The sequence below is a fragment of the Nymphaea colorata genome, chromosome 1, assembly GCF_008831285.2.
Source record: "Nymphaea colorata isolate Beijing-Zhang1983 chromosome 1, ASM883128v2, whole genome shotgun sequence".
Taxonomy (NCBI): Eukaryota; Viridiplantae; Streptophyta; class Magnoliopsida; order Nymphaeales; family Nymphaeaceae; genus Nymphaea; species Nymphaea colorata.
Genome location: NC_045138.2, coordinates 23,723,247 through 23,748,009, shown reverse-complemented (window position 1 = coordinate 23,748,009; position 24,763 = coordinate 23,723,247). Strand labels below are relative to the sequence as shown.

The 24,763-nt window shown below is 39.9% G+C and overlaps 2 protein-coding genes across 7 annotated transcripts; both read right to left on the bottom strand.

Moving 5' to 3' along the window:
• Positions 1-2,046: 2,046 nt before the first annotated feature.
• LOC126410050 (uncharacterized) lies at positions 2,047-14,089 on the bottom strand. Of its 6 annotated transcripts, none has more exons than XM_050077692.1 (6): positions 11,423-14,089; positions 8,183-11,182; positions 7,908-8,095; positions 2,702-7,820; positions 2,557-2,636; positions 2,047-2,456 (listed from the first exon to the last, which is right to left on the bottom strand). In XM_050077692.1, exon 2 carries the CDS (start codon positions 9,545-9,547, stop codon positions 8,297-8,299), a length of 1,251 nt encoding a protein of 416 aa, XP_049933649.1. In that variant the 5' UTR covers positions 9,548-11,182; positions 11,423-14,089; the 3' UTR covers positions 2,047-2,456; positions 2,557-2,636; positions 2,702-7,820; positions 7,908-8,095; positions 8,183-8,296. The 6 variants fall into 6 exon arrangements, with proteins under 6 accessions (XP_049933649.1, XP_049933653.1, XP_049933644.1 ...); XM_050077696.1 differs by having other exon boundaries at positions 2,047-2,636; positions 2,702-2,772; positions 4,636-7,820; XM_050077687.1 differs by having other exon boundaries at positions 2,557-7,820.
• Positions 14,090-14,195: 106 nt separating this feature from the next.
• On the bottom strand, positions 14,196-15,555 carry LOC116245719 (uncharacterized). The gene has a single exon (XM_031617232.2). It carries the CDS (start codon positions 14,895-14,897, stop codon positions 14,493-14,495), a length of 405 nt encoding a protein of 134 aa, XP_031473092.1. The 5' UTR covers positions 14,898-15,555; the 3' UTR covers positions 14,196-14,492.
• Positions 15,556-24,763: the final 9,208 nt, after the last annotated feature.

Below are 24,763 nucleotides of genomic sequence, written 5' to 3'. Positions count from 1 at the left end.
TTATCTTTTTTTTTTTTTTTTTTCCAACGGCTACTTTTTTTTCACGTTCCCATATTCTGTCTTTGTATGGAGGGCTCTCTTTTATCAGAAATGTATTTTTGTCATTTTAATATCCAATGGGTGTCTAACGTTAGATCTGCCTCAATAGAGTTGTGCCATCAAAATGACATTTGATTGCTTTGCTTTGACTTAAGTTAGGCTGTAGTAGGAGCCAAACAATGGGGCAGCGGTTCTAAGGTCTCAGTCTATGTCACATGTGTGCTTCTAAATGGCTGCCGCGCCCATGGTGATGTTGTTGCTGGTATTGATGCTTCCCCGACACGACACATCTGGTTCGATTAACAGAACTAGACCAAAACTGACTATTTTAAATGTGTATATAACTAAACTATGTCTAATACAAAAAATTTATATGTAAATATAGATAAATAAGACTAAACACTTAAAGAACTATGTAACAAATGATTTGTACACACACACATATATATATATATATATATATGCATCATTGCTGCACCTACACCAATTTTTTTCTTTTGAAACCGAAAAGGCAATCTTTATTTATGAGTCTCCATAAAATTTAAAATTTATTACTAGTGCCCCTTGCTGTATCCTGCCCTTGGGCCCAACTCATGTTTAGTGCCTTAATTTGTGTATTTTATTATTTTTTTAATTTCTTGTATTCTACCTCTCCTTGTTTATAGCAAGGAGGGGCAGTTGAATTAGGTGTAGTACATTATGTTACATGTTACTGTTTCATTTGGTTCACAATTTAGAGCAGGGTTTTGACAGTGGCCCGCCAATTTATCTATTCCATTTCATCTTATAGTGAAAGTTGAATAAGACATCAGCCAGCTTACCCAAATTATCACTGGCATCATTTTCACTGACGCCACCGTCCACGCCAAAAAAACCGCGTCAGTGATATTTTTTCTGACACTTTTCCCATTTTTGCTGTGATTTTAACGGCGCCAGTGAACACTTGAATTCTTGTGCCAGATCTCTCTTTGGTTTCTCTGGGTGTCTCATTTTCATCTCAATTTTTGAAGACTATCAAAATTCTTATTCCTTGGGATCATGCAAATACATACGTGTGCTTGGTATTACAGTGACATGGTGGTACTTATGGAGTCACCACCCTGCAATTTTTTGGCATCTTCTTAGGTAGTTTTGCAGTCAAATTTTGAGGCTAGAAGCTGAGCCTGTCACAGAAATTACAAAACGCAATCAGTTTTCTCTTTTCTTATCTTCTTCAACGTAATAAAATGTGGCATCGGGAAAAGAACTAGTAAATGGATTTGAATGCTTCATTTGGAAGTTCAGTGGTATTCATGTACTCCTGACAATGTTGAGCTTAGATGGCGTTAACATCAGTAAGAAACCTTTCGGAACATAAGAACCCGTTAGCTCTGTGCGTCCGACGGTTCTTTGTCATTAAAAACAAGGATCCTGAAAAGCATGCTTGACCTTAGAATAAGTTTTGCATTGTTGATTTAAAATGACCTCTGGTAGTATTGATATGTTCACCTCAGTGAGATTAAATGAGTTAGATACCCTTAATGAACACAAATTTTATGTTCAGTAGGTCACCACTCTAATTGTACCCATTTATATTAGTACATGTTTAAGTGTACCGAGCAAGTTAGTTTTTCTTATATTACTTGAATGAGTTAGGTGGATGTCTTTTTCTTAAACTTACTCATGAGAAACCCACAAATTCTTGACATAAGAAGTTTGTTCAAGCTCCAATGATTAATGTTCTGTTTCACCTTCAAGTACTGAGATGCACAGGTAACAGAAGAAAGATGTCGATATGGATTTCCTCCTTGATTCATTAATCACTAGACTTATATGTTTTAATCTTAATGTGCATGGCTCAGAATGATTCCATCATTAGCCTCATCTCTTTGGCTTCTGAAAGTGCTGCACAATCCTTATCGAGTAAATATAGTTCATGACCGGCTACCATGTAAATGACTCCGAAAGAGTTTTCCTTGTGAATCACGCATAATGAGGGGATCGTGAATAAATATTGAGGAAAAGGCCTAAGATCGAACCCTAATATTGTCATTCTGCAAACTAACATTTTCCATCATAGTAAGAAATGGCAGCGAAGGCCGAACTAGTTCCTGGAAGATTCCACATCATCCAGAAAAAGAAAAAACCAAGGCAACGTATTGGCGTTCACCTTCCAGACATCCAAGTGTGATGAGGACTCTCTCTCTCCCTCTCTGCCTTTAGACGTCTGTTACGTCATTACAGCTTGAGATTGTTGTATATAGGAGAACTAAAAAATGGTTGTCTGGTAGCATCCTCTTATGAATGATGCTCACGGATCGGAAGATTTGGCAGTACAGCAGCTCTTGATTCCTTCTGCCGAAAACGAGGTCCAAGACAAACCCTTGAGCGAACAAAAATGATCTTGAATGTCTATAGAAGTCTTGATCACAAAGTTGCTGCATAGGACATTCACGACGTAGCATAACATGCAAACATTTAATGAAATGGCTATGCTGAAGAACAAACAAGGCACTGTTCATGAGCAGAGTAACCTACAGAAAAAGCAGGTGCACCAAGAGCCTGGTAGTTCCCGTTTCAGCCTAACTTGAAATATGTTGCAGAACAAATTAATTTCACTGAAACATGAGGAAACAAGAGTTACAATGATGATGAATATCTTTAGTGCTGCAAGTGCGCTTACCCTTGTCTTTAAGGAATGTCAACCACCTCCTTACTCTTATCTTGGACATATCTTTAGCAAACAGCTGCCTCCTGTTGGTTGCAAAAAGCACAGAGAATTGGTGTAACAATTAGGAATTAATCGAGGATATGTGTTAAGCTAGGCTGGCTGCTAGAGCACTCTAAGGTGAAAGATAATGGAAATAACTGATCAGATTCCTCGCTGGTATTAATATTTCCAAATTCAGGATAGAAACTTGTTGGAACGATGGCAGCTCTTACAGGAATATGGTGGAAGTCGAAACCAAAAATCATTTAAAATCTCATATCAACGCCAGTTGCTGAGTTTCAAGCAGTGCAAACTAAATCACTAGACGAGTTCTAAAAGAGGCATGCTTTACCAAGGTAGAGTCTGCAAGGACATGCCACCAAAGTGGCCTGCCTTCAATGAAGATACTCTGCTCTAATAGAGCTCTGCTAGAGCGGCAGCTTGCTTAACTCCACCAATTCACTCTCTCTCTCTCTCTCTCTCTCTCTCTCTCTCTCTCATTATCTACAAACCCACGCACACAGACATCCCAATTGAAATTAAATAAAAATGAAAGACCAGCGATTGTGAGTTAAGCATGAAAAATGTCAAAAGACAAATAGTTCTTCTCAAGTCTTAAAAAGAACCTGAACTAAGCAGATAAGATTCTTAAAAGTACGAGTAAGATAAAGAGATGATGATCACCCATATCAATTACCATGTTCGAAGCTCCGTTAATTGGAATTATGAAAAGCAAACACTCTAGCACCATAATGAATCAGAATACCGTAGCAAACCCTAGGAAAGTAGACCAACCATAGTTTTTAAATTACAACTTCAACAAAAAATACCTAAAATCTGGATTTTACAGGCCAAAGAATATTAGGAATTATTTTTTACTACATCAGCACCTCATGGACTCATTGACCGGCATGGTCGATGAACGATGTAAATGGTCAGTATACGGTTTTGAGAACCTGGTAATTTTCTGATTAAAATTGTGACTTCATACCATAGTCACAAATACAGTTCTTATCATTGAGGTATTTCTCAAGTATTTTTCCGCAAAGTTACTTTTCTGGGGAACATCTATGGACATGAAAAATTATAATTTTTTTTAAATAATAGAAAAAGTTTATGAAATTCAGAATTTTACACTGCCTTCCTTATGGATATATTAGCAAAGGTTCAACATAGGTTTTAGAATTTCAGGATAAAGAAAAGATGAGAACATGAAATAAAAATACGTTAAACCGAAAATTACAAAAAGAGGGAATATCACAATACTATCAAGAGAAACACTTATGACATACTTTGAAAACATTGCGAGATTTTTACCTTTAAGAACGGCTTATGTTGGTTTAGCAATGAAAAACAAGACATTTTCCAACTGTTGGCGATATAGAGCACTTCAAAAAAGAACTTGGGTGACTGCATATACTGGATTCCAAAAATGTCTATCATTTTTTTCTCATTGTTTTTCTATTAGCTGTCCATCATGATGGATCAGACGGCCCTCATGAGTGAGCCTGGTGACTCTAGATGACCGGAGTCACCATTTAATTTTTCTGTGTGTGTGTGTGTGTGTGTGTGTGTGTGTGTGTATATATATATATATATATATATATATACATATATATATATATAAAATTTATCATAGTGGCGATTTATATTCTGCAAGATGCAACATAAAATAAATAACCATCTAAACATGCTAATCTGTCACAAATCTGAACACAGACAAAAAAATTGCCAATAAATATAATGCAACATCTCACAGACTCACAGTCAATATGCAACATTCAAAACGAAGGAAAAAAGCAAGTAGGTTTCTTGGACGAGCATAGGCAATCAAAGAAAGTAAGAAAAGCTAAAAACAACTGATTGGAGAGGTGGAGATGAGTTCATCTGCTGGAGAAAGTCTATACCTCGCCGAAGACAGCTGCCACTTGCTGGGGAAGGTGTCCAGATGCCGGAAACCAGAGATGAATTGGATGCTAGAGGCTTTTGCATTGTAGTGTGCATATACACAGTGAACTTAAAAAAAAAAAAAAAAACCTTGATTTTTACACAATTTTGGGTCCCAAATTGGTCAAGTTCGTCCTTGGGTGCACTGACTGCACCTGACATGGTTAACACCACATCCAAGCCATGTCCACAACCACACCTGCACCCACGTCAGGTCATGTTGACATGGCTACCCCACCCTTTTAGGAGTGTTCGAGTTACATAGATCTGAACCTACTTATCCCCTACCAATAGATCTGAACCTACTTATCCCTACCAACAAAAACCAAATCTGTACACGAAAGAAAAAGTGTAATCCCAGTCAACATCATAACTAGTTATTGCCAACGACAAGAAAAGACCCTTCTCAAACCATTATTCACCATATCACCTTCCTCAGTTCTCATGATTTATCATAACTTTCATGCTTCTCATTCAATTGTCTACTAGCCCTTTGAATTCAAATCACATTCACATGTGAATGAATTACTTGTTCCTCTACACAATGGCTTTCAAAAATGAAAACCTTGTGATTCTAGGCCTACCAAAAAAAGAACATGCTACACTGCATTCTCTTGGCAACCAGACCTTAGATGGGGAAGCCCACCATACAAGCCTGTCAAGGTTCACAGCAGGCCAACAGAAGAGGATGGAAAGTTTTCTAAGTAGGCAAAGGCAGTTGTTTTGAAATCCTCCTCCCATTCTTCTTGGTGCCTTTCATCATAACTAGAGGGTTCCTGTCGCTACAGAGACAACATACTGTTGAAGCGAATGCACTCTATCATATCCATCCTCCATCACCGAATCCTCTGGAGGTGGGACCTAGCAGACCTGTAGTTTCTTATCCTTGCTTCTCATCATGGTACTTACCATTATGTCTCAGTATGTATAGTGGCGAATCTGATGATTAAGAAAATAACCAAATTCATAGGAATCCTTGGCTGTGTTTTAGTTGTTTATCAATGTAAAATCTTTCACATAAACAGACAGACATAGTATGAAACAACAAGACCATATATAACCCCTTTAAATGACCATGCTTCTTATTGCCTAAACTTATCAATTTTAGGAAATTCCAATCATCCCAAGTATACAAATCTGTCCAAGAAGAAACTGAACTATACACAAATGAGATAGCATGATTACTTGGTATGTGAGTGTGAGACTTCACACTAACAAGCAACTCACGCACACTAACTCGCTGTGAAAGCCCAGCCTTCACTTAGAAACAGGGGGATTTCATTCTGTATTAGGGTTTTAATCCCTGCTCAGCTTTATACAACCAATAAGTGGGGGTGGGTTAGGCTCTCTAATTACCTTCCCGACCCGTGCACTGGGTCCATTTACCAACCCACTAACCAACTCCCTAAGACTTAGTAACTTCATCTGACTCAACTAAAGCAAAAGATTCAGCTCAGAACAGATCCCTAACAAGTATTCCCCCTTTACAGTAACATGTCCTCAAGGTGTGAATTCAGGGAAACAGCGCTGAATGTCTTCTGCAAGCTCCCAGGTAGCCGGTAAGTCCTCATAGCTGGTCCATTCAATGAAACATTCAGTAACTATGTTGTTAACATTTGTTACCTTGCGTGTGGCCAACCTGCGATAAGGGAACAAGGCTGGGGTGTCTTGCAAAACTGGTGCTAAACTTATCTCTTCAGCTGCGGGGATTTGGTAGCATGCCTTGAGCTTGGACACATGAAAAACAGGGTGGATATGGCTGCCTGCCAGCAGCTGTAGTTCGTACACCAAAGTTTCCACTTTCCTTGTAATAAGGTAAGGGCCTACAAAACGAGACACCAGCTCGACATTCCCTCTCGTTGTCTTGGTTCCCAATCCATGCGGTGGCCTTCTAAGATACACACATTGTCCTACCTTGAACTGCTGGTTTCGGTGGTGCCTATTATATTAAAGAGTCGTACGATTGCGGGCAGCAGCCAAATGCTGCTTGAGGCCCTTCAAGATGGCATCCCTGCACCTTAGTTGTGCGTCAATGTCCTCCTCTTTAGCTGTCCCTGGCTGATACCTTCTTAGATCGGGAGGGGTTTTGCGTAAACAGCTTCGAATGGGGTAGTCCCTGTAGAAGAATGCCACCCTGTGTTATAGCCATAGTCTGCCCATGACAGGTAATCAGTCCACAGTCTTGGTCGCTGCCCTGCAAAGCAATGCAGGTAAGTTTCCATACTTTTATTGACAATTTTTGTTTGGCCATCAGACTGCGGGTGGTAGGCTGTACTCATTTGCAGCGTGCGGCCCTGTAGTTGGAAATATTCTTTTCAAAAACTACTTAAAAAGAGAAAATCTCGGTCACTTACTATAGAACAGGGAACTCCATGTAGCTTTCCCACCTGCTCCTAAAATGCCTTCACTATTGATTTAGCCAATGTTATCACTGCCGTATCGTATCGTGTATCGGTCGGGCCGACCTATACGCCGTATCGTAACGTATCGTCAATGTATCGTAACGTATCGTAAAATTAATTTTTTAATTTGTAAAAAACATTAAAAATTATAAAAAATAGAAAAAAAATCAGAAAAATTCTAAAAAAATCAGAAAAAACTAGTAAAAATCAGAAAAATTCAAGAAAAATGTATTTAAAGGAACATTCATCATTCATGTATATGAAGTATGAACTATGAAGTATGCATATGAACAACACATTCCAAAATAAGAAATCAAACATTCAAAAATCAAAATAACATACTAAGCAGCCTAAGAGTATTCAGTTACATCACAATTCATAAGTTCAGAAGTCAAAACACAAAACATATTGACATAGTTTTCAAAACTCAAAACAAAAAGCCTCATCAATCGTCATCTGCATCATCATCTTCATTTTTCATCATCATCTTCATTTTCTTCATTAAGTGCTTCTTCTATCCCCTCTGTTACAAATGGAATGTCACCAACATTCCATTGCTCTCCCCAGCCTCTCCTTCTTCAATAATCTCTATTGCTCCTTCAACGTTCAAAAAATCAAGATCGTCCTCATCAAGTATTGCAGATGGTTCTTCTTCAACCCAAGAATCTAATATATCAAAATGGTCAATGAAGATAGGATCATATTGAGTGTGATGCTTCCTCGTAGATGTTGTTTCTAGTTGCCTAACAAGAGAAAAATTTAACAAATTGTTAGAAATTAAAATATATATTAGAATTTGCTATTTTGTATAACAAAATACAAATGTTTACCTTTGTCTCAACTTCATATTATAACGAACATAAACAAGGTCATTCAACCTTTTATGTTCCACGCTTCCAGCCTATTCCTCTTCTTACTATGGATGTGTTGAAATACACTCCAATTTCTTTCACATCCAGTTGCAGTTTGGCTGAGGAGTCTAATTGCAAGCTTCCTTAATTCTCTGGGCAATCAGGCCCTAATAACAGATGAAAAGTAAAAATGAGATAGAATAAATATATGAGAAGGTAGAAGAGAAGCTAAACAACAAAAAGTATAAAGTCACCTAGACGCATAGTTGTCCTGCATCGAATTGCTGTGTCTCTCGCCATGGTACCAGAAGCCGTATCATATTTGTTGATCGACATACGGATAGCGTCTTGTTCTTTACTATCACTTACTAATATGTCAATACAATCCAACATGCCATACTCGACCTCTCTGTCCTTCCTAAAAGTGGTAAATATCTAATAGTAGGATTTAGGTAGTAGGCTGCTGCATGAAGTGAGCGATGAAGTTGTCCAGACCACCTTTCATCTATAATCTTCCATATAGGCATGTACAACTTCTTTTTTCCCTTCATATTATCTCTAATGGTCTCCTTGGCTCTGTCCATAAACTCATATAAATATCCAATAGAAGGTCTATCTTCACTATCAACTAATCTGAAGACTTTCACTAGAGGTACACAAATCTTCAATAACTGCACACATGATTCCCAAAAGTCAGCATCGAAGATGGTATCCACAACTGTCGTAGTCTTTCTTTTATAGGCATGTGGATATGCAGCCCAATCATCACTTGAAAACATCTGTTTGAGAGGAGTTCTTTGCTTGACTATACCCTGCACAGTCAAAACATTTGTAGCAAACCGTGTTTGTGCAGGTCGAATCAATTCAGCCCCATTTGTGAATTTCCTCGTCAAATTCAAGACATAAGCATGATTATAAATAAACTTTGTGATTTCTTGGCATCTATGAACTGTCAACTTCATATCATCTCTTTCACCTAGATCCTGAAGCATAAGATTTACACAATGAGCAACACATGGACTCCAATAAAATGTCCCATATCGTGCTGCTAACATTTCACCTGCAGCTTTATAATTTGCTGCATTATCAGTGATAAATTGCACAACATTTTCAGGCCCAACTTCTTGTATAACTTTATCAAAAACCCCAAACAAAACATCAGCAACCTTAGGAGTATCAGACAAATCAACAGATTTTAGGAACATAGTACCAAGGGGGTAATATACAAGAAAGTTTACCAATGTTCTGTTCTTGATGTCTGTCCACCCATCTGCCATTACACTACTTCCTGTAGCTTTCCAGCTCAATTTTAGTTCATCACAATATATCTTGACATCTCTAACTACATTGTTGAGAATTTTACCTCGCAATTTATGAAAAGAGGGCATTTTATACCCTCGGCCTACACTAGCAATCGCATCTGCTATAGGCTGAAAATGATAAGAGTTTGCTGCATTGAAGAGAATGGATGCATCATAGAACCACCTTCCTATGGTTTCATCTGCTGCTTCAACAATATCTTTTGATTGCATGGCTATACGAATCTCAGGTTGAGCACCAACAGCAATATAATTGGGAAAAAAATTCTTGATCGAACCAGACATATTACTCGACCTCATAATAGGTGCTCTACCACATCCAGTATGACCATGACTCCTGCCACGTCCTCATGAAACTGAACTTGCACTTGCACCTCTTCTTTTTCTGGTTGCAGTTGCAGAAGAACCACTTCCATGCATGATGTCTTTCCCTTTATCTGTTCCCAAACTGACACCAACATCTTCTTCTTCAAGGTCAACATCTTCACCTTCACTTTCTTCCTCTTCATGTGGGTCCCCATATCCTTCCTCTGCATCTTGCATTTCCTTTTCAATCCTATTTGCTTTCACTGCATTAAGAAGCTCCATACACTGGTGCTTTACATACGCTGGCAATGGGTTCTCTTGGGAGCCAGTGTAAGCAGCCACATCGCTGTGTGTACTAGCTATATGGTTTTTAAAGCGAGAGATCCCTCCTGATATGATTTGCTTACAATAATTGCACTTAACTCTTAACCTATCTTTGGGATTCACCCTTGTACACCACTGCCATGCAGGATCCGACATTATATCTTCACAAAACAAGTAAAAACATACAAATAAATGTAGGAAATAAGAGAAATGAACGATTCAATGGAAAAAATGAGTTATTTCTTACCTTCTTGGTGTTAGAAACCAAAAAACCCTCTTCCTCCAAGCTTCTCACCGTCCCGAGGCTTCCCACAACGAGAAATAAAGCTTTTTCATCGACAAATCTTGATGCAACTCTCCCTCCCACGTCTCTTGCAATGTTTAGAAAGAAGAGAAGAGAGAGAGAGAGGAGCGTCGGTTTTAAAAAAAATACGCAAAGAAGGGGTCATCGGGCCCCTTTTTAGTTTTGATCCCGTATCGTGCGATACATGGGGGTATCGCCCGTATCGCACGATACGAGCGATACGCACACACATCGCAAATTTATAACGTAACGTATCGTTCATCTTGATACAGACGATACGTATTGTATGATACACGTCCGTATCGTACAATACGGATAACATTGGATTTAGTAGAAAATGGGTGGCTAATGCAATAAAGTGTGCATACTTGGTCAACCGATCCACCACCACGAAATCACTGATTTTCCTCTAGATACTGGGGAGCCCTTCTATGAAATCAATGGAAATATCTTACCATATTAGCTCCGATATGGGCTGGGGTTGTAACAGTCCTGCTGGCTTCCTAGTTTCATATTGATTTTGTTGGCAGATGTGACAGTTTTTGATATAATCGGTGATGGCTTTTTTCATCCCTGGCCAATAGAATGTGCCCTTGATATGTCTATATGTTTTCTCTATCCCTGCATGCACTGCAGTCTTTGGATCATGATAATGCTCCAATAAATACTGTGGAATTTCTGTTTCTGGTGGAATGTAAATTTTGCCTTGATAATACATATAAAGGTCTCTCCATGTGTACCCATATGTTTGGACTGGGCTGTTGTCTAGTCGTTCTCTTACCTTATGCACAGATTCATCTTGTTGATGGGCTTGTTTTATCCTTGTCCATAAATCAGCCTGCACATGCGAAAAAGCCGAGCAGTAAATCTTTTGGTTGAGAGCCTTGCTGGGACAGTCCATCCGCAGCTACATTCTCCTTCCCTTTTCTGTATTGGACTTCAAAATCGAAGTCCATGATCTTGAGTAGCCATCGCTGTAGGGTGGGGGTCAAGGTTGCTTGCTGCAAACAATATTTTAAACTGTTATGATCAGTCATCACCACGAATTTCGATTCCATTAAATGTTGTTTCCATCCTGGGCTGCTTCCATGGAGAAAGACCCAGTCCACTATCCCCAACAGCCGGTGAGGCTGCCGGTGTGCCTCCTGCTGACGGTGGCGGAGGTGGATGCAGAGGTGGGGTTAAAGATGGGGAAGAAGATGGAGGAGGGGGAGGACTTAAATTTGGAGGTCGCAACTCACCGTCAGCAGTCTCCGTGCAATCGGCGTTGGTCGATCATGTTCCCCTGCTTGGCTTCAACATCTCATGCATCAAGGACATCAGCAAGGAGTGCTCTGCCATGAGCATCTGTACCCGTGCTTTAGCTTCCAGGTTCTGGTGCACGACCGCCTGCAGACCGTCGTTCATAATTTCCATTGTTTCCTTTGATGGGCTTCAACGGCAGCCATGACATCCTTCAAGGTGACCTTGCTGGACGCCGCCATGGTTCCAGCTTTGATACCAATTGTGAGACTTCACGCTAACAAGCAACTCACGCACACTAACTCGTGGTGAAACCCAGCCTTCACTTAGATACATGGAGATTTCATTCTGTATTAGGGTTTTCATCCATGCTCAGCTTTATACAACCAATAAATGGGGTGGGTTAGGCTCTCTAATTACCTCCCCATCCTGTGTGTTGGGTCCATTTACTGACCCACTAACCAACTCCCTAAGACTTAGCAACTGCACTCTGACTCAACTAAAGCAAACGACTCAGCTCAGAACAGATACCTAACAGTGAGATACACAAAGGATAAAAAAATGTCAAATTGATCCTACAGTTTTACTTGGTGTTGTAACAGGGTTGTGTACACATATGTATTGTCCATATTGTAATTGGAAAGAGTAAATGCTTATCAATCAGAAAAGGTGAGTTTGATGTTGTAGAGAATTTGTCAACCACAGACATAACTACAAAGAGAATCAGGTCAGACAGGTAGAAAAATTATCAACTGCAGACATAACTAGAAAGAGAATCAGGTCAGACAGCTTGCTTTTCTGCTTCTCAGTTAGAGGGTTAATAAATGATGAAACAAAAGGAAATGACTGTGGCTCCTACCATGCATTCTAAACACATAATTTCACAGCTATAAGAATAATGAGAACAGGATGTCAATCTCAGTAACAAAAAGTTTTTAAGAAGTTCAAGCATCACAAGTGAAAAATCTCTTATGCCTATCCCTCAACAGCTTAATAACATTATTATATTTTTAAAAGGTTATATTTTTCCAAGCCAAAAGTGCACCTGAAGTGGAAATTATTTTCTATTTGCTCTTCCTTTGTTCTCCTCCCTTCGGAAAGCAGAAGACAGGTTTGCTGCTAATTGAACTAATAACCATTGATGATTGCAAGTTCATGATTAAAAAGTGTCAACAAACCACTATATCCTTATGGATCAATATGTGAAACTATCCCTGCTTAAGACTTCAGACACCAGCCATCCAATATACTCACAATCAAGTAGGACGCACAGATTCTGTCTAATAAGACCACAATTGAATACAATGATAAACTAATCATAGCATCACTATAGATGCTGATGTCCTTAAGAAACAGATAGACAACAGAGGGCAAGTAATACTAGCTAACAACCAACGTGTCCTTTTCACCGGAAACAAGAGAAGTTTGTCAAGTGTGTGTGTGTGTCTCACCCATATTCAAATTAAGAAAGTTATTTACTTCATCAGAAGAGTCCACAGTAGTAACCGAAAGCTTACAGTTAAATGGGTGTTCAGATTCAAAAAAAAACTTATCACTACATAATTGACCATATCATAATCCAAAGTATATAAATGCTATCCTCATGCATCTGCGTCTACTTATAGATAGTCGACCATCAAAATGATTCACAAGCTAGGTTTCAGAAGTTTACATGATGTACATGGGCATAACAATGGACACATGTATGTGCATTTATGCAGTGATGAAGAATGAAGAATTATGGAATACCATTATTATCGAATAGTTGAAGTAACATTAGTGCAAACAAGAAAACATTGTCCATACTAGTAGGTTTCGAGCTTCAATTACTTAAAGAAAAACCATCTCATACCCCTCTCTGCAAGTTCCAGACAGAAGCACTTAACCAGTCAATGAAAACAAAGATGAACCAGAAAGAGGATATACAATGAAAAGATTATTCTAAAACTAATCAACAATAAGCCCAAGGAAAGAAGGAGGAGACAAGCTGCATTCAGAGAGCACAAGTAATCATCCTTTGCACTCAATGACACATGCACATTTGCTAAGGAAAAGCGTTGTTCCATTTTGAAGATAGATTAATAATTTTAGAAGTATTGAGGCTGTTGAAAAACAGACGCACACTAGAAAAGAGATTAAAGTCAGCTGAATGAGAACATGTCCTCTTGACTTGAAACAAACAACATAAAGTTGCCGCTAACTAAAGAGGCCTTCCAGGAAAGCAGACAAACCAAATGGTAGAATGGTAGAGAATTACAGGTCAAATAAACAGGTTTCTCGGCATCAAGAAAAGCTAACTAATTGTTAAGTTTCTTGGCTTCATAGAATTTGCGGACCAGTTTTTGTGAATGATAAATGTACCCAATGGGTTACCTTTATCTATTTTGTCATTAAGCAAGCTCTTCAATCTTCACAAGGATTTCGTGGACCAGTTCTCTTGCACAAAGTAAACATACCCATAAATAGCGTTCCTCATCTATCCCATTAAATGGTACCCTACATACATTCGAAGTAAGTTCAGAAACAGTTCATAGACGAAAACATGCAATGATACACAATTGTTCAATTCCGGAATAGATTTAGTAGAATCGTGAGTATCTACCTGAATCAACCTATGCATCATCACCTCATCAATGATGCACCAGATACTTTTCATAGAAAATCTGTACTATATGCATAGATACAGAAACGTGTGCATCTGTCCGTATTTATGCAGTTGCAAAGAATGAATTCCTTCAGAAAAACGTTGTTTGGTTGCCGAAGAAATTGAGAGAAAGCAAGAAAATAATGGTTTATATTTCATACCAAAGAGATCATGCAACAAAAACAAGTTCCGTCATCCAATAACAGATTTCCGGCTTCAATCAAACAAAATGGAAAAACATACATACCCCTCTCTGCAAGTTCCAAATTAAAGACTCTAACCAACTAAGAGTAAACAAAAAATGAAACATAAAAAAACAGATATAACAAAAAATTTAATCCGGAAACTAACCAACAACAAGCCCAAGCAAAAATCTAGTGGAGCAAAAGGAGGTAGCAAGCTGCAGTTATCCAGAGGCCACCACATCATTTGCACTCAACAACTGCCTCAGCCGCACGGCGCGGCGTACTCTTCCGTCGACTGCCGTTCTGCCGGAAACCATTGGGCTTCACAGACTCCTCGTTACCGGATCCAGGGACACCGTTCTGCTCTGGATGCGAATCACCGTTCTCCTTGATCTGCGGGTATCGCTTCCTCTTCCTCCCGTTCTCTGCAACTGCAGGAGGCTTCACCTCCTTGCTCTTCGCCACAGGCTCCGCCTCTTCCTCCTCCATCTTCTCAGCTTCATCTTCTTCAATCTCATCCTTGAGAGGCTTCTGTGGTCTTCCCCTCCTCTTATGAGCAGGGATTGATTCGTCTCCGCCACTCCCTGGATCATCATGGCTGCTCACAGCAGTTAGCTTCTTCCCCTTTCCTCTTCCCCTTCCCATAAAAATTTGACAGCCCGCCACCCCAAAACCCAACAAAGGGGAAAAGTATAAATGTCACCAATCGGACAGCAGCGGTTTCTATGGATTTATACACAGAACCCAGCAAAAAAGAAAGGAAATAACCCAAAAGAATGAGGAGGTAATGCTAGAATTGCAATTATAATAGCTGCTGGATTGTGATATCCACTCCCCACAAGACCATCATAGAAATCACAAAGCCCAAATGAGAACAGCAACAAACGAATACCCCGAAGCACTTGATTTAGTATCTACAAGCACCGCGAATCAAGAAAACGGTGGAGCTAGCAACCCATTCTTGTTGCTGTGAAGAAACGGAAAAAGCAATGAAAAAGAAACCTCTAGAAGATCTAGAAGTTGCAGAAGCTATCGAACCCAACTTGGATCAGAATGGGTGCATGGGCAAACTCATGAGGCAGACCAGAAGTAAAGATTACGATAATCTTGGTTAAAGCAAGAAAAGACGACGAGAGAGAGCGAGGGAGAGAGAGAGAGCGAGGGAGGGGGAGGGGAGAAATAGAGAGGGACCGATTTCCTTGGGTATAGATTGGTTGGACGATGGGTTGTTGAATGACTTTTTCCCATCCTCACCTCGCATTTACACGGTGTACAGGTCATCTGATTTTCATGCTCCTCCAGGATCCGTTTTAACAAACTCCGTGATCTTCTGTAATCTTTCGCCACAGTGTTTACTCAATTACTGCATATCAATCAACATACAGTTATCTGTTTTAACAAAATCTGCTATCTTTCACCACCATGTTTCCTCAATTACTGCATACAAATCAACAGACAGTTTGAGCGATCTCGAGGTTAAAGGCAAAAGCCTTTATTCCCGTAAATGACCTTCTTATCCATGGCAGACAGGCATGTGACTGATAACCACATTGGGACTCCTATTGGCCTCTCTACGTCAGAGGCTAGCCTTACTTAGAAGTGGGTTGAACAATCTTCCATGGTCTTAGGACTTCTTCAGCAACATATCCAACAATTTTGAACTCTCTGCTCAGCCAATGACCTTGTAAACAAGCGAGTGGCAGGAACTACATAATCTCCTTCAGTTTCAAGTGAGTTACTAGATGTCGCCTTCAAAAGAATTACAAGGGAGACACGTTGAGTTGGTGCCAACCAGGTAAACAAGTAACTAGAGCCTTCTCACTTGGTCCCCAAGCCTCTCCAAGGTGGGGTTGCCTTTCCGCACGTTACAGCAACTTGTAGTTTTCGCAACAAAAGAACGCAGTCGCTTTTCCCTTTTGTGAACGGGCGACTGCATGTTCTGTTTGCAAGAACTTTGACCTGGGCCGAGTGGGCACAGTAACTTTGGGGCAATATTTGGAAGACGACAGAAGCTACTGCTGGTGATGCAAATGGAAACATAAGCCACAAAAAAAAAAAAAGATGCTCTCGCACAAATTTTGACCCTTCTCTCTCCCTTTTCCAAATAATGGGTAGCGCAACTAGTCGGGTTTGGATGGTGTGTAATAACCATATCCTCAATTTGAGCCTTGGAGGATGCTATGTTCATGGAATTTGAGTATGATCTTGGAATTAAGGTGCCCTTACGGATGCCAAATGAACCAGTTCTTATATATATATATATATATACATCCCTCTTGTGCTCCAAAGAAAAACTTGAAAAGGGTTCCCTTCTATCCTGCATTGCATGTAACCTCTCTCTCTCTCTCTCTCCAGTGTTTAAGACAAACCAACCCCATGTTCAGATAATCTAGGAGAATGTGTATATATAGTTTTACTAGGTCCATACTATTGAGCATTCAGATTCGGGTGTTTCTAATGGAATTGCAGCATTGGTGAACTATGAAGGGGCCATTTGGAAATAGTAACATCATATTACTGTGCATCTAACTCAAAAATAGGTTAGATTCATGAGACGCTTTTGAAAATGTATTATGAATCTAGCCTATTTTTTGAGATAGAGACATGAAACAGAAACATATTGTTACTCTTAAACAGCCCCGGAAGGTCTTGGTTAATTAACTAGCTTGATCTAACCACTCAATTAATTAGCATTAGTTATTTGCCTTTCCAATGTCCTTTATTTAAAATTATTTGAACTTCTCACTATCTTATGGGCGTAGCTTTTTTTTTTTTTTTCATTATGAATTATCTGCATATGTGGTCCCTTTTGGGTTAGTTGGATTCTCTTTATACTTAGTCAGCAAATGCAACACTTAATTTTATTGCTCTTCTTTCATCTCAAGTTCTCAACTTGACTATCATGGTATCCCTGGTTAGATTTTGAATTGATTTTTTGCCTGCTTGCTTGAGGTCCAGCTTTTTTCCATATATTTGGCGGACAATAGGGTTATTATGTAAAAGGAGAAATAAAATTCATACATTGATGACGGTAGCTCGTAACTCTGTTCATGTATTGTGCTGCTTAAGACACTAACATTATTGCTTGGCACGTATTCATTGGTTTTGGCACCAAGCCAACATGAAGGAATAGGGTGAGGACAAGTTTCCACCATCCAATAGTAGGCAGACTTGATATAATTTGTCTCATTCTGTTGCTTAAACCAGAGGCAATATCTACCTTTCCGACATAATTGTGCAGTGGCTGTTTGGATATAGAACAGTGGGTGTGATGGTTTGCCTCATGAGAGTGATGCTAGGTTATATCCTAGTTTTGGTGTCCAAATAGGTACTTGACTCTGCAATTTTGTGCGTCACATGAGAATGAGAGTTAAGTAGGAGGGTAACTGCAACAATATGTGTGAAAATATATCTCTACATTGGTCAATGGCAAACTTGTATTTTTTCAGGCATGACCAGGGGTAGATTGGTAATTTGTTAATTGAGATTAAATTATGCTATTCAAAGTTTAGCTAATGACATTTTAAGAGCTTAAACACACTTAATGATAGATTATAACACTTAAGCTAAGATTAGGCACTAAGCTAAACTGAAACTGAAAGTAATCATTCGAAATCAATTAATTGAACAAACCTCCTCAAAATATATTATCATTTTTCTAAACCTCCTGATGATAGATTAATATAAAATATGATATAACAACTAATATAAAAATAATAAATTTTAGCTATATAATAGGGGTGGAAGGCAACATGAGGGAGAAAAGGAAGAGAGAGAAAAGGAGAGGAGAGGAGAAAAAGAGAGAATAGGAGGAAGATAGAGGAAAGGAGAAAGAGAGAAAAAGGAGAGAAGAGGAGAAAGTAGAGAGAGGATAGAGAGTGAAAGTTGAGGAGAGAGAAAATGTCGGTTAGCAATGAAACTTTACTGAATCATTCATCTAGCGTTGTAATCACCTAGAACAGAGACTTTGCTAATGAAAATTATTACAATTGTTTCGACTACATGTAAAATTTTAGATTGTTTACTATAGAAATTTATCTTAGACTATATTCATCACGATTTTGATGGATCGGAATTTAGAAAATCAGAAGCGCTAGACAAGATGTTGTTGAATTTTCGTTAGAAACCTTGAACTCCTCTCGTTTGCAAGGTAGTGCATACGAGCAATGAACGGGCTGTGCCAACAGTCTTAATTGTTTAGGCTGCGTTGAAATTCATGCCGAACCGCGCAATGGTTTATTGTATCGTGAAACTTGATAGTAGGTTAGGCTTGGGCATGGCCCGGCCCGATAAAAAAGTATCGGTCTAGCCGGATACCCACTCGTTAATAATCGGGCCAGGCCCGGCCCGTTTATTAACGGGCCGGGTACTGCAGCACGGTTCGACGCTTCAGGGGACTACAACACAGAGACAGGCAGTCCGGAAACTAGCGACTCCGGCCGACTCCGGCCACGACTCTGGTCAAGCTCAGGTCCGTTGGAACCGCAACACACCAGAGATGTTGTTTTCTGAGCAAAATCACGGCAAACGGTGGTCGATAGTAACGACGCTGTGCGGAAGAACAACCACAGCAGGCAGTGTTTTCTCCCTCGCACGAGCAGGGGAAGGACACGGCAGGGAACAGACCGACGGTAGGAGATCTGTTGATTCCGGCCGGTGGGATCCACGGCAACGGTCGAGCTTGTGTTTGTCGGAACCGTAGGAGACTAAGGGTCTGGCCTGGGCACTTGGACGGCGAAAGAATGCCGGAAGAAACAACGACACCATGCTGAACAGGGCCACCACCGGGGTGTTTCACGTAAGAATAGGGGCGGCCGGAAATTTGAAGATTCCGCCGGTAGAGCTCACCTCCAGTGTCGAGCTTGGGTGCATTGGAACCATAACACTCCAAAATTTCTGCCTGAGCACTTTGGCGGCGTTTGGTCGCCGGTGGTAACAGTGCTGGGCAACGGAATAGCGGCTGCGATGACCGGGTCACCTTCTCACGCACGCTCAAGCACGCGGGGGAAAACACCTCTGTTTCTGGAAACAGGGTGCTGTTCGAAGCTTTGAGCACGGTCGAACCGTGCTCTCGTCGCGAAACAACACTGCCGGTCGTCCACGCCTTTCATCGGGAAACCACACCACCACCTAGTGGTCGCCTACCCCCGATCGCTTGTCGTACACACGACGCCAATGCGGCAGTCGGTAGTCGTAAAGACGACGGGCGACGGGAGGATGAGCCGATGGGCGGCAGGGAGAACCGGAGGCAGAGGAAGCAGTCGCAGAGCTGAACGACGGTCGATGACTCGGCGGGGTCACGACCCGGGGGAGAAAGAATGAAAGTATGTAATGAAACATGGAAAGTTGAAACGCGGTTACCAGCCTTCTCGGGCACCGACCATGTATATTTTAAACTTAGGCACGACCCGTTAAGTTTATGAGCCCGTTAAGAATTATTTCGAGGCCTGGGTCAGGCCCGAGTTGGGCCGAGTAGTAGGGACCCGGCGGCGGCCCGACCTGGTGCCCAAGCTTATGTGGGATCTAACTAGCCTTAAGCGGCCATGATTCCTAGTAGATTTCAGTTCGAGCTAGTGTTGTTGGTTAGATAATGTTAACCATGCCCAAGGTCCAATAAATTCTGGCCAACAATTAACTACAAAGAATTTTAGTTAAGATTTAATGTTAATAATATATAATTAGACTAATCACATAGTTTAGAGTGCTTAGACTAGCAAAGTTGAGATTTAGCAAACTTGAACTAAGTTGCAAGTTTAACCAAATGACTTAAGTTAGTTAAGTTTGATTCTTTAAACACATGTTCATGCATAAATGCATGTTATTTAGTTGTATCTATTTTTGGAAGTAGGTGCCGTACTCAAATAGGGAACTCAAGCTTTGTTGGTAATACATGCTCAATATTGAGTTTGAAGAGTGAGTTGTTTAATGATAAACCCGTGCTTTGACTATGAGATGAACATATTTGATAATGCAAGTAGGGTAGTGATGATAGATGTGAAAGTATGCTCATGCATTAAATTGATTGAGCATGATGTTTGTTTATTTACTTTACTCAAATGTTTGCTTATGGCCTAAGTTATCATTATGATGTGGGCAATGACCTGGGCCAGTTTTATTTTTTCAGGTTGATGGTATAAGGGAAATGTCTGAGTGCAACACAATATACTGGAAATGAAAAGTTCCAAAGCGACACATGTTGCGACTACAAAATGTTGAACCCAACTGTAAAACATAAAAAGGGTTAAGTTGGGTGGCGCAAGGGTTCAAGGGCCCATGAGCGGAACCTTCCATGAATGTAGGAATTGATAAAGTGCTCATTGCATGAGTTACTTAGAGGAGCACATCCCCATCATGAGGCAACGAGTGTGTGATGCAGTTATTGTAGTAATGCAGTTGAACTCAACAAAATGTGAGTCACAGCATTGGTTACCCCAAACTATCCCAATATTTACGGTGATTCAGTGTTTGGAATCGTAAAGCTGCGCATTTCGAATAGAAGTCCCTTGGTTCTTCCCCCTAGTCTGGCCTTACTACCTCTCATGTAGGTCACCATAATGTTCATAATCATCTTATACAAAATATTACATACGGTGGTAGAGCAGAAATGCTTGATATCTGTTGCTCTTAAAACCTTTGGGGTCCATGCAATATGGGATACACTAACTTTCTTGACAAACTTACTCATCTTAAAGAAATCACAATCCCTCAATTTTTTTTTCAAAAAACTTTATTGTAATGCCGTTTGGTCTTGGTGCCTTCCCGCTCTTAAAATTGAAAATAACGCTTCTCACTCTTCCTCGGTCACCAAGACTTTCAACTGCTCATTCTCTACGTTTAAAACCATTGGGTCTTCTTTGTATATTGTTCAATAGATTATAATCTACATTTCCTTGAACAAAAGATTCAACAAGAATATTGCCTACACCTATTGTGCATGTTCCAGCATATCTCTAGCTTCAGCCCCATTCACTTGAACCACAATTAATTTTCTCTTTGTTTGTCTCCCTTTAATGTAGGATTGGAAGAAAGAGGTATTCTTGTCATCTTCTCTTACCCAATTCATGTGTGCATTTTGTCTCCAAAATCATTCTTCCTCCAATAGAATAGCACTCTGTCTAACTATCTCCTTAGCATTTGTTCATAATTAACATCATAACACCCTCCCTTATTTCTCCTCTATTGAATCTCCTCTAGATGTGATCGGATGACAATAGATTGCTATCCTACTTGACCAAAATGGGGTCAGTTCCAATCTACATCACATCTTCTGGTGTGCTCCAACTTCTGCATTATGTGGATCATTGCACACCCTTTCACTTTAATGCTCCAACCATCCTTAATAACCTGCCCAAATTCTTCACACAACGTCCAATGCTTGTCAAAGCAAAATAGCTTCCTTCCATAAATGTTTTCTTTACCACTTGTCAATATTAACAAGCTATGGTCTGACACAAATATGTCTAAATGTTTCAAATTAAGCATCATTGACTGATGTCTACGCTAGGTTTGATTTATTATGACTCAATCAATTTTCTGCATTACCTATGTTAGTCCCTCCCAATTATTTGACCGACATCACACCTTGGATCATCAATCCCTTCCAATTCACAATCATTAATGAACATATTGAATATTGACAATAAGTGGCATTTGACACCCAACCCGATTTGTCAGATGAGGTTCTTGTACAATTAAAATCAGTAATTAAGATGCATGGTAGGTCCAGATTAATAACTAACCCAGCAAGATCTTTAAGAATACCTCTTTTGATCATTCGATAGGTACGTAAATAAACACCAAATGCATCAAACGAGCATTGATCCAAAATTAACTACTACAATCAAAACTAACCATTAGCATTTTTTGGTTGCAGCAGCAAAAAATTCTGGTCTCATTATTCACCATAGACATATTCATTACTGGTGCCAAATCCTTGAGATTGTCTTTCCATTGAGCAAACTTCTCACTACACATTATTTGTGTCAAAAATGAAGGGTAATTCTAGTTTTTGAAGCCACGAGGGAACTTAAGCCTCCCCTAGGCTTCTCTCCAAACCAGACCTATTATATTTCACCCATGCTCTACATGAATTTATGATTTAGATAAGCCCTCTTCACGAGGACCATCATGGGCAACAACATCATTACCTGCATCCATATGTCATCAGTCCTCATCGCAGCTTCATTCATATCACCTTCACTATCCGTCTTCCCTTCCTCACAATTATCTGCTTCCTACCTATGTTAGTGATACCATCTCGAGGGCTCTTACTTTCCTTCTTCCTGGCCCGGGATAGGGGTTAGCAATCCTATCTGATTGCTTCTTCCCCACATAATTATGCACCTCTTTCCCTCCTGCTCTGTTTGTCTTCTTCTCAATGACTATATTCTCTTTACCCCTGTTTCCTTCCTCAATCGACACCTTACTTTGAAAGAAACCAAGAGGAAGCAACTCATCCACCACCTGACAGTCCAGAGCTTAGTCCAAACCACCCTTTGTAACATTTGCAAAACACTTCCCAGCATTAAAGGAAAGAAAATAATAAGAGCGTGTACCTTTCTCAGGTACCTTCACCGCATCTAGCGCCTGCTCTTCATGAGCACGCCCTTCCTCCTCCTCCTTGCCCACTGACGCCTGATCCTTCATGAGTACGCCATTCCTCCTCCACCACCTCCTCCATTTTGGACTTCACAACATCTATAACTCGGCCTGTCGCCCTCCTAGATCTTCATCTCAGGACATTCCTATGAGCATTTTTCGTCTCATTCTGATTCTCTAAAACCTGGAAACAATTACCCTCGCTTTCATTATCATCCACCACACTATAATGTTGTTGCACATACGGCCACCTCCTCACCTATGGTGTCCTTGATTATTCATTCGCTTCCCACTCTATCTGGTTACCTTAACCTTCAACTACCCAACTTTCTGCTCTGAAGACTCTATTTATGCCGCCTTTCTTCTTTTCTTTTTTCCATCTTACAATTCTCAGTAAGATGTGTTGTCTCTTTGCACTGCGAGCAATATTTAATGCCTGACGTGTATACAACTTCCTGTAAAATTACTTCCTCTATATTTCCACCTTCATACTTCTGCTCAAGGAACAAAACTAATGAGAACTTCCAATCGTATTCGAGCAATCCTCATCCTGGTGAAAGTTCACGTATGAATATCAATTTCTACATGATCCGCGTTCAAAGCACTTGCAACACCCTTCCAAAAATTCGGATACCACGACATAGGCGACAATTCTAGAAGCCAAAACAAAATTTGGGATTTGAAGGTTGTCTTTAATCGTTATATAATCCCTCGGTTGCCATTACCTTGCCACCAGGTAATGACTCCCAACCCTCCAAGCTCCTTTTTCTCATATGACTTGGAATCTCACTATGCAAAATGCTCTTCACTATCACCATGAATTGCATTTCCTTTATTTCCCGCCGCCGATGCCTAAGAACATGGTGGCTGCGGATTCCCTCCATATTTACGATTACCTGCATCAGAAAGCTTGCCCATCCAACCAGCCATGAAACCCCTACTACCATCACCAAGATCTCAAGAAGATTTGTCCTCCCCTTTCTAGGCTTCCGAACTGCCCCCGCAAAAGAACTCTCAATGCTCATCTCTCCTCAAGACAATAATGATCATGTGATGCAGAAAAAGAGAGGAATTCTCCTGAATCCTGTGATCAACCAGAAGGGAATCGAAAACGAAGAATAGGACAACCAATTGAATTAATGAAAGATGACTAACAAAGGGAATAACGTGTTTTCCAAGATCATCATGCAAAAAAAAAAAAAAAAAAACCCAATTTGTAGTTTTTATAGGCCACACAATACAAAGGTTCGGGTCCAAACAAATAAAAGAATTGGGGGATCAAATAAATAAAAATAACATAGAAGACTCAAATGATTCTATGAAGCGATCAAAATCTCCGACTGACATAGACGCATCTTTTCACTATACGTGCGGGGCGCACAACACATATAGGCAAGGGTAGAGAGTTGAGATATTTTGAAAATTATTTTACAAAAAATGTTTCTTTTAATGTTTTCATTTCTTTTATCCTTACAAAAAAAATTCTTTTTGTATTAGCCACTAAATTTTTGTGCACAGTAAGGAGTACATATCCTGCTTCGCAAGTACAAACCATCTTGCTTGCACTTCAAACTTCTTTGAGTCATGATGTGTGCATGCATCCACATCTGTGCTCTCGATCAGCCCTTGATGCATCCAGCAAATCTAGATCTACCAGGTCCTTCTAAGCATCCTATTGTTTTAGTGATTCAATTCTTAAGAGTCAAAACTACTTATAAAACCAAGGTAATAGAAAAACAGCTGCAAAATTTTGTTCATAAGTTACCACCATATTATGCCAAAAGCTGTTATCTTCAGTTAGAATCATGACATTTTCAAAAGTGAGAAACTTTCACTTTTCTCATCAAATGCATTAAAGATACAAAAAAGATTTAATATGAAAGACTGCTAAGTTCCACCCTTAACATTTTTCC

Bases quoted from the DNA above. Each gene is read 5' to 3' on its own strand.
- LOC126410050 (XM_050077687.1), bottom strand. From the start codon at position 9,547: ATGAGGTCGAGTAATATGTCTGGTTCGATCAAGAATTTTTTTCCCAAT.
- LOC116245719 (XM_031617232.2), bottom strand. From the start codon at position 14,897: ATGGGAAGGGGAAGAGGAAAGGGGAAGAAGCTAACTGCTGTGAGCAGC.